Here is a 10,389-nt window from a genome sequence, read left to right on the forward strand (position 1 = left end):
CGAGCAAGCACGCATGACGCGTCGCGGCACCATTTGCCATTTTCCTCCTCTAGGTAGTAGTAGTGCAGGCATGACGCGGCGCCATTTCCGCCTTAGTTGAGGTAGAATATTATACACAGATGTCGCGATAGAGTAAATACAACTTTGCTAACCGGCACGATTTGACGCAATAACCTGTTGGAAATCTGAACTGACAATAAGCCCCACTGGCAACAAAACTGATAGGAGAGACGACACAACACATAAAAGCAGGTTCCCTTTGCCTAGATATCCCCCAGAACCAGAGACGTTGCAAGTCCCGTTACTTCATATGACAAAACAACAGCACTGCATCACACACAGCGTAATCGGTTGTGACTATGATTTTTTAATTACGTATACAAGCTCTATGTATTGGCCTCATAGCTGATTCATCAATCCAACAAAGGCCCTGTCACTTGTCTTATGAGCCATACTATTTCAACGAACAATGTTTTTCTCTCACAACAAATCAGCGAACAATACTTTCAGCTATATCTTTTCAGCAAAACGAACAGGCCAAAGACCTGAAAGCAGACACAAGGGCAAGCGTGCATCTCTTATGTAATCGAACTGTTCAACAAGCATAGGTGCAACCGTACAGGTAGAATACAAGGTGCAGAGCATCTGGATCTCAACGTCGCACGCTCCTCACTTGGCCGCCTTCCCCAGCGCCGCCTCGAGCCGCTTGCAGTCGACGATGTAGGCGAACCCGTAGGCCATGTTGGCGAGCGTGGCTTCCTGCAACTCCTGGGTGGCCGTGGCCGTGGCGTCGGCGGAGAAGAACACGCGGAACCCCCTCACGAAGGCGTCCCGCGCGGTAGTCTCGCAGCACAGGTTGGTCATGACGCCCGCCACGATCACCTCCTCGGCGCCCGCCCGCCGCAGCGTCTCCTCCAGCCCCGTGCCCGCGAGGCGCTGTACGTGCTCTTCTCCACCACGAGGTCCCCCGGGGCCCTGCCGGCCCCCGGGAGCAGCTCGGCCGCGGGCGTGCCGGCGTCGATGCGGTCGCCGGGCCACCACTCGCCGAGCGGGGGTGCGCGGCGCGGGGCCGCGTCGACGTGGCGGGTGTACACGACGGGCACGCCCGCGGCGCGGCACAGCGCGACGGTGGACGCGATGGCCGGCATGATCGGGGCCGCCAGCGACGCGAAGTGGCCCTGCACGTCGATCACGAGGAGCGCGGCCGCGCGGGGGTCCGGGTCTCGGCGGCGCGTCTCGTACTTGGTGTACGTGGTGGCGGGAGGCGGCATGGTGATTGAACGGCGGGCGGTGGCGCTACGTGCGCGGATCGGATGAGGCCGAAGGCCAACTGGCAAGTGCGTAGAGCAGAGTGCAGAGAGGGAACTGGCTGTCTGGCTCCACGCAGACTAACACTCGGGAATCGATATCAGCTGGCTTCAATAGTGGGCTAATGTGTCACCCAGACAGAGCCCATGGCCCAATGCGAGTTAGAGGACCCGTCCTCATCTCTACACGGGAGTAGGTAACATGAACGCAATCAGAGAGAAGGGAGCAAATCTTCCTCCGGAAATCCCCTTTGTCCGATTATCCCTATAATATAATTGCTCACTCCGTCCGGATTGATCTCACTGGTGGCCATGACAGGACCAGGAGATAGATCTCGACGGAAACGGGAGAGGTTGGGTGCGTGTTGATTGGAGCTACGGTGGTAGGTGACGAAACCAGATAGATGGCTTCGGAGACATCCAGGCGCGACACCCAAGCTATGCAGTAGCCGCGGTATGAGATGAGATGCCCCGTTCATCTGCTCATGAATATATTTCTGCCACGTTTACTCATGCTATGGCCGGCTTACTCTTTGGTTTTTTTTTTTAGCCAGAACAGTATTTTTCTCTCACAACAATTCAGCTGAAATAGTATTTTTCAGCCAGTTTCAGCGAAGTTTCGTACCAGCGAACGGGGCTTATATCTTATATCGAACATTTTTCATGCTCAGTAAGCTTTGGCCATGATTCATGTACTTACCCAAAATACCACAATAATTTCAAACTCATATCTCATACTGGATTTGAATATTTTTAATCTTTTATGAAAATCAGTCGTCTAAGGCCACTACAAGAACCATTGTGAAAGGATTCAATTTCCTTTTTTTTTTAGCTTAAGCATTCAATCTCCTTACAGCTCTTCCAGCACTAGCCGCAACGGATCTACGCCACTCGCACGAGATTGGGAACCTAAGAAGAAACAGTACGGTATAAGAGCATCTTCAATAGTTTAAAAGAAAAGTATATTAATAAACTTTTTAAGTTGCTAAAAAATCAGAGAGCATATATGTTGGTTTTCTCCAACCATTTATAATATATAGCTTCTAATAAAAAAAATAAAAATCATTCTCACGTGAAGGTTTCTTAGCGATAGCTCGATTTTGTTCACGCATAAATCTCGCCTGCCGCCGCCACCTGCCACCCCTCAGTCACGCCCTAGCCGGGCACAGTCAGCCTGCAACCGGCCATGGCCAGCCGCCGCCAGATGGGGATAGGTAGACTAGCTGCAGCCATGCCATGGCTAGGGACGGCTAGAGGCCTCCAGGCATAGTTAGGGCATTGCTAGGAAGACGCTAGGGCAAAGAGGTGGGCGATAGTCGACCAATTTTACCTCTTTCCTAGGATGGTGGAGGAAGTAAACAACTTCTATAAATGATCGTAGTTTTTTTTTTAAAATTACACACTACAACGCAGACGTCTAGAACACACACGCACACTCACCCATATGAATACACGTACGCAAACCCTATTCCTATAAGCACCTCCGAAGGACCGAGCCGACAGATATCGAGATTCACGAAATCCTGATGCATAGAAGGGGCAACGGCAAATATATGGAGGAACTTCTTTCTTTAGCATTAGAAGTAAAAGAAAAAACAGGAGAAGTTGCCAACGCGGATTGGAAGTCACTCCCATGATGTATCTTTTTGTGTGTGTCGATCGATTTTCTCAAGTGTGAAAAAAATTCTCGAGATTGAAGAAGTGTGGAAAGATTGGGAGTAACTTGTATTATATATAAACCCAAATTGTAACCCTACAATCTACTTACATACTACCTTCGTTTTCTTTTATAAGGTGCCCAAGTATATCTATATTTATACCTAATAATAAAGAGGCAAATTTTCTGGACATTTTTTTTTTGTCTATGCATTTTTTGTCCATCTCCTTCTAACTACCGAACAATGGAGATTTCTTCCGTCCGGACTTCTATATATAACATGTGCTCATATGAGTTAGAATAGCTCTGCGATACGGAGTCTAGTTCCAAAATGTATTCGGTCGTGTATGTGACCTGGATATAGATATGCCTGGATTGGACACCTGATAGCTACGAACCATATTCCAAATATAGGTCCCTTTGATTTTGAGTAAGCTAAATAGAAATCCTAATTCAAATATAAATAAAAATAGAAAAAATAGTAGTAGTATAAATTTTATTATGGTATTAAATCACAAAGAGTTCTGGTCCTTTTCTATTTATTTATCCTATATGTGTTATGGAGAGTCCGTTTTGTACTTCCATGACCGTTGGTCATTTTTTTGTCCTGACTCATTTAGTTTCTTTTCTTCTCTGTGTTAGTTTTGTTTTCTTTATTGGACATTTTTCTTTTTATTCTCAAGTTGGCTCCGGCACATTAGCCATGTCCGTTTCTTTCATTGCGCTTTCACTTTTAACATTTATATATTTTCTATTCATCACGTTCCAATAAATAAATATGGAAAACAAAGAATAAAGAAAGACCTTTGAACCTTTATTTTTTCCTAAAAAATAAAAGTTTTCTTCGTCAAGTTATTGATGCAGTTTTGATTAAGAACAAAACTTATCTTATAAGAACTTAGTTGAACTGATGATCCAATTAGTCGAATGCGAACTAATATCTTGAGGTGTTTGAGTTTCCTTTTCTTTATTGGTCGTTTTTCCTTTTTTCTCGAGTCGGCTCCGGCACATTGGCCATGTCCATTTCTTTCGTTGCACTTTCACTTTTAACCTTTATATCTTTTCTATTCATCATGTTCCAATAAATAAATATGGAAAACAAAGAATAAAGAAAGGCCTTTGAACCTTTATTTTTTTCCTAAAAACTAAAAGTTTTCATCGTCAAGTTATTGATTCAGTTTTGATTTAGAACAAAACTTATCTTATAAGAACTTGGTTGAACTGATGGTCTAACTAATCAAATGCGAACTAATATCTTGAGGTGTTTGTGGTTAGTTCGGTCTAAATAAATTTGTCTCGACTATATGCATGCACCAGTGTAACACCTGTCGAGTCCCGCAACATGGAAATTAGAGAGAGGTCACCTGTCATAATTGTCGGTGAGCAGACCAGTACATGACATATCGACAACTAACTTCTTGTCGACTTGAACTAAAGAACCTCAATGAAAGTCACGAAACTTGATATTTAATTGTAACAAAGCATACATAGTATAAAATTGAAGTTATGATATATTTATAGCTTCTAAACTTATAAAGGGATAGACACACACATAATTTATGTTATCGTGTTCCATTACAATTTGATAACTTATTTTCTCCCGTTGCAACGCACGGGTATATTTGCTAGTCAAGGTTCAAACTCCAAAATCTTTGATCAATAATTTAACTAATAATTTTTAATTATTATAACACAAACTTGATATGGTTAGATTTGTAATTAAATCTACTATCCAGATATCATAAGTTTATAAATGTAAATAAAATAAATATATGGTCAAAGTGTAATTTTGAAGACCATGCCATTTGAGTTTTGCCTTATAAAAGAGAGCCGAGAGAGTATTATATAAAAGATGACAAAAATACTCCCTGAAGTTTACTGGAAATTAGCCACTATTGCCATCACCTACCCAAACAGGTAAAAGCAGTTTTATATATTAATAACATTCAAAGGCAGAAATCCAGCCCCACAATTTAGGATCCAAAAAGCTCCCATCAACCATGATCTAACAACAAAATTCATAAGCTTGAAGAAGTCACCACGCCACAGGTGTCTCGATGCCACCGGAAAAATAATGCCATAAAATTCTAAAATAAATTCAAAAAAATATAAATACCCGTATCAAATTGAGAACTTAAACTTAGATGACAATGTTTTACTAAAAAAATGAACCAGCTGCTCATATCGTTTTACGATGTAGCTGTAATCTGAGTGGATCCAAATAGAGCACATTAATTTATGGAGACCTATCGGTTTTCCTAGCGTCTCTATCATGGATTGAGAGGCGTATCGTGCTCTCCTTCCTCCAAGGCCTTGTTTAGATTACATTTTTTTTTTTGCAATCTGCACACTGTAGCACATTTCGTTTGTATTTAATAAACTTTGTCTGATCATGGATTAACTAGGCTTAAAAGATTCGTCTCGTGATTTATAACCAAATTGTGCAATTAGTTATTTTTTTACCTACATTTAATGCTCCATGCATGCGTCCAAAAATTGATGTGATGAAAAGAGTGAAAAAACTTGATTTTTGAGGCAATCTAAACAAGGCCCAAATAGTTGGGTGATGACCTGTGATGGTTGTACTTACTGATTTGATGATGACGTGATGCAGGCTCCTGGGCAACTCCGCTTCGACTTAGGCGCTTCCGGTGCGTAAAGTTTCAGGGCATGACACAAGGGTGTCGTATTAAGTATTTGGATATTAATAAAAAAAATAAATTACAGAATCTGTCAGTAAACCGCGAGACGAATTTATTAAACCTAATTAATCCGTCATTAACGCATATGTTACTGTAGCACTTTATTGTCAAATTATAAATTAATTAGGTTTAAAAGATTTATGTCGCAAAGTAGTCGCAATATGTATAATTAGTTATTTTTACTATGGATGATGAGGCGGCACCCTCGCTCCCTTTCTTTATTTCATTTCATTTTCTCTTTTTATTTTATGATGAATGATGAGGCGACCACCTCGATTATGATATGCTGAGAAGCAGAGTACAGAACTACAGTTTTTTTTTTTTTTTTAGAGCTCCGGCATGTTCGGCTGGTGTTAAAGTCGGCTGACAGCCGACTAAAACTGATTTATTGTAAGAAAAAAATTATAGCTAATAAACCATCGCGCAGGCTCCTCTCGGCTCTTTGGCCACTGTCGGCGCGAAGTGTGCGTGATGGAGAAGGGGTTCGTGGAGGTGGACATGAACGCCGGAGACGAGCCGGCTGCTTTCCCCACCGTAAGAGCCACCGTCGTGCAGGCCTCCAGCGTCTTCTTCGACACCCCGGCCACGATCGGTACGTGCCAATTCGGTGCTTCTCAATGAGCTTTGCGTGCGCGTCTGTGGCTCTGTACCAGTAAGGTTGCTTGGCCTAATTTCTTCTTCGTTTGGACCTAGAAAGAGGATTTGATATCTGAAGAGAGCCAGGCTACAACTACTGCTACTTAACCTGTTTTTATCTTCAGAGAAAGCGAAGAACCTGATAGCAGAGGCTGCCGAGCAGGGCGCGCAGCTGGTGGTGTTCCCGGAAGTCTTCGTCGGCGGTTTCCCCCGTGGCAGCGACTTCGGAGTCACCATCGGCGGCCCCCCGCAGGCAAAAGGGAGGAAGGGGAAGGACCTCTTCTGCAAGTACTACGCCTCCGCCATCGACGTCCCCGGTAAGCTCTGATCCGTAGACACGAGTACCATTTACATCCGAACATGAGAATCCGTGACAACGACGCAGGTCCCGAGGCGAACCTCCTGGCCTCGTTCGCCGCCAAGTACAAGGTGTACCTGGTGATGGGCGCGGTGGAGCGGCACGGGCGCACGCTGTACAACACGGTGCTCTTCTTCAGTCCGGCGGGGGAGCTGCTCGGGAAGCACCGGAAGCTGGTGCCCACGGCGCTGGAGCGCGTGCTCTGGGGGTGCGGGGACGGCTCCACGCTCTCGGTCTACGACACCCCGATCGGCCGCGTCGGCGCGCTCGTGTGCTGGGAGAGCAAGATGCCGCTGGCCCGGGCCGCGCTCTACGGCAAGGGCCTGGAGATCTACTGCGCGCCCACCGCCGACGACTCCGACCTCTGGCAGGCGTCCGCGAGGCACGTCGCGCACGAGGGCGGGTGCTTCCTCCTGTCCGCCAACCAGTTCTGCCGCAGGAAGGACTACCCGCCCCCGCCCGAGTACGCCTTCACCGGGTTCGACGAGGAGCCCGCGCCGGACGACGTCCTCTGCCGCGGCGGCAGCGTCATCGTCTCGCCGTCCGGGGCCGTCCTCGCAGGACCAAAGTACGACGGCGAGGGACTCCTCACGGCCGATCTAGGTGCGTAGTACTATTGAGGATCGAGAACCAACTCATCTGGCTGTTCATCACGGCACGTCTTTGTGCGCTGACACGTTCGCGGTGTGCCGTGTGCAGATTTCAGTGAAATCGTTCGGGCCAAGTTCGACTTCGACGTCGTGGGGCACTCCTCGCGCCCTGAGGTGTTGACCTTGGTCGTCAAGGACCAGGCGCAGCTCCCTGTGATTTACAATTCTGCCTCTCAAAATTAAAGGCTTCATCATAAAAGTTATAATTTTATTGTGAACTTAAGGTTGTAGATTACATTGTTAAATACAATTCTTATATGTTATCTTCATTCATGTGTGACTATATAAAAAAAACTTATATTTTTTTAACTATGTGCTACATAAGGGTGTAAATAAAGTGCCTCAACGTATGCACTAGTTAGTGCAACATATTTTAGAAAAAACATAATTGTTTCATATAACCTCATATAGGGATAACATTTATATAAATATTGTGGGCACCTAAAAGATCTGCAATTTTGTAGTTTACAATATTTCCGTTTAAAGCCATATTTTGTAGTTGACAATATTTTCGCTTAAAGCCATATGGATACCAAAGTTATATGAACATATGTATCTTTCATATAATTTTATCTTTATCTGAATTCATTTAGAAAAGTTATGATTTTTTAAGATGAGTTGACAGAGAAAAGAAAACACCGCCAATTCAACTAGCGGTAAGTGCTTCCTTCCGGTTCAATCGGCGGCAGTAATACAGTTTTGCAAAAGTTTGGTTTGGATAAGTTTTTTTTTAAAACGAAATTTTAAAAAAAAATAATAAAGGCCATCTGTAGGGATGATGTGCTTGGCTGATGATCCTCTCTGACAGTACTACATTAAAATGGGCTTGGCTTGAAAGGCAGCAGGTAGAAAGTCAGCATCTTGAATTATCATGGGCCAACAGGAAAAGGCGCAATAAGCCTGGCCTTCGCCGGGAACACTGACTCAGGTGTGCATCAGTCAAGCTTCTGCCACGAAGGAAAGGAAAACAATGTCGACAGCTCATAAATCAAGCTAAAGCGACTTTTGCTCTCAGTGATGGCCGCCACGTGTGGCGCTTAGATGATTAGATCCTCCATACAGTGGCGGAGCTAGAGATTTATAGAGGGGGTGCGGCCGTACAGGCTAGCGACAAAGCAATAATGTAACTTAACAGCACCATAACCAAGGTTTTAGCATGAATAATTTAAAACAAGCAATAATGATGTACATCAACCATAAAGAAGCCGTAGTAGTGCATTAGTGCATACCGTTCACCAAAATATAGTTAGAGAATTTCACAATTATAACAATTAACAAAAGATTGTCGGCGTTGACAAAATGCAATCCTATACCACAAAATCCTCACCGGCCTGTAGAAAAAGAAACGAACTATTCATTTCAAGCAAAGAATCTATAGAAATGCATAATTGAGCAATTGAAAATAGATGCATTACCTCCTATAGATCAAATCTACACCTTTTTCCCTCCATGTTCATGAAGTGACGAAGCACGGCTTCATTTGTAACTTTTTTAATCTTCTTTTTCCATATAGCAAATAAGTCTACTTTCCATGATTTTCCTAACATCCACAAGAATATTTAAATTTTAGGCATTGTTTAAATCCAGAGTGTAAAGTTTGGGATGTCACATCGGGTATCACATGGGGTGTCGCATAGGGTGTTTGGATTCTAATAAAAAAAATAAATTATAAAATCCGTCAGTAATCCGCGAGACGAATTTATTAAGCCTAATTAATCCTTCATTAGCACATGTGTTACTGTAGCACCACATTATCAAATCATGGACTAATTAGGCTCAAAAGATTCGTCTCGCAAAATAGTCGTAAACTGTGTAATTAGTTATTTTTTAGTCTATATTTAATACTCCATGCATGTGTTCAAACATTCGATGGGATATGGAGTAAACTTTAAGGGGAGGAACTAAGGGGGTGTTTGGTTCCACCTCCTAAACTTTAGTCGCTGTCTCATCGGATGTTTGGACATATGTTTGGAGTATTAAATATAGACTATTTACGAAACTAAATACATAGATTAAAACTGTTTTGCGAGACGAATTTTTAAGCATAATTAGTCCATGATTTGATAATGTGGTGCTACGGTAACATGTGCTAATGACGGATTAATTAGGCTTAATAATTCATCTGACGGATTACTAACGGATTCTATAATTTATTTTTTATTAGTATCTGTCGATGTTTCGTACAAACACCGGCAAGTAGATTTATAGTAATGCGCGTTGGGCTCGGATGGTGCGCTAAAAGACACAAGATTGATACTTGTTCGGGCTGAATGTCCCTACGTCCAGTTTGTTACTGCTCATGTTATTAGCACCGAAAACGGTTCATAATAGGGGATACAAACGATCGAGAGAGGGATTGGTCGTAAGTCTCTGATGGAAGGGTCGAAAGGGGGCTAAGAGCTTGGAAACAGCTTGACTGTGTGTGTTGTGTGTTGTGTCGTCAAAAGTCGGTCCCTCTGTTGGAGGAAGCGCATCCCCTTTTATAGATGAAGGGGCTGGCTTTACAAAGGTGAGGGCTTAGCATGCGTACTCTTCCTAGTCTTGTGGCTCACGTCTACCCAGCCTGGTTTCTCATTCTGATGGGTGCGAAAGGATGATAAGCGCCTACAATACTGTCGATGCCCCTGTAGAATGTCAGGATGGTTACAGAATACTGCCCTGTGTAGGGTATGGGCTGCAGTACAGTGGTTTTGACTTATGAACCTCGCCCAGCCTTGCTCCGCACGCCTTCTAGTTCCTATGAGTCTCTATCGGAGGGATGTGGGGTCAGAGTCCGTAGTAGCGCTGTGGGCAAGGTTCTTTGATTTGGTGGACCTGAGGGGTCAGGAAGCGGACGCCGCTCCCTTGGGTCCATAACGTGGTGACAGCATGTCCGTCATTCGTGGAGATCGCAAATCCTTTTTTGGTGTGTAGTGGTTGTCATGTATCTTCGTCGGGTTCCGTGTCCCAGAGCTGAAGGCGGCGCCTACAACTCTGTAGGGCGAGGAGCACGCACCTGCAATATCTTTTGGGCTCTGCGGCACCCAGAAGGGTCTAAAGCACCCGTCCCATCGTTCCCTAGCAGTACCTTTCCTGTCGG

The 10,389-nt window shown here is 44.2% G+C and overlaps 1 protein-coding gene and 1 pseudogene across 1 annotated transcript; one reads left to right on the forward strand and one right to left on the reverse strand.

The window, feature by feature from the left end:
- Positions 1–399: 399 nt before the first annotated feature.
- Positions 400–1,439, reverse strand: LOC136496661 (nicotinamidase 2-like; annotated as a pseudogene).
- A 4,608-nt stretch (positions 1,440–6,047) lies between these two features.
- On the forward strand, positions 6,048–7,579 carry LOC136496659 (bifunctional nitrilase/nitrile hydratase NIT4-like). Its single transcript, XM_066492387.1, has 4 exons — positions 6,048–6,258; positions 6,428–6,619; positions 6,688–7,263; positions 7,360–7,579. The coding sequence occupies exons 1-4, from the start codon at positions 6,138–6,140 to the stop codon at positions 7,491–7,493; spliced, it is 1,023 nt and encodes a 340-aa protein (XP_066348484.1). The 5' UTR covers positions 6,048–6,137; the 3' UTR covers positions 7,494–7,579.
- The last annotated feature ends 2,810 nt before the right edge of the window (positions 7,580–10,389 follow it).

This window comes from Miscanthus floridulus, chromosome 12 (assembly GCF_019320115.1).
Source record: "Miscanthus floridulus cultivar M001 chromosome 12, ASM1932011v1, whole genome shotgun sequence".
NCBI classification, from domain to species: domain Eukaryota; kingdom Viridiplantae; phylum Streptophyta; class Magnoliopsida; order Poales; family Poaceae; genus Miscanthus; species Miscanthus floridulus.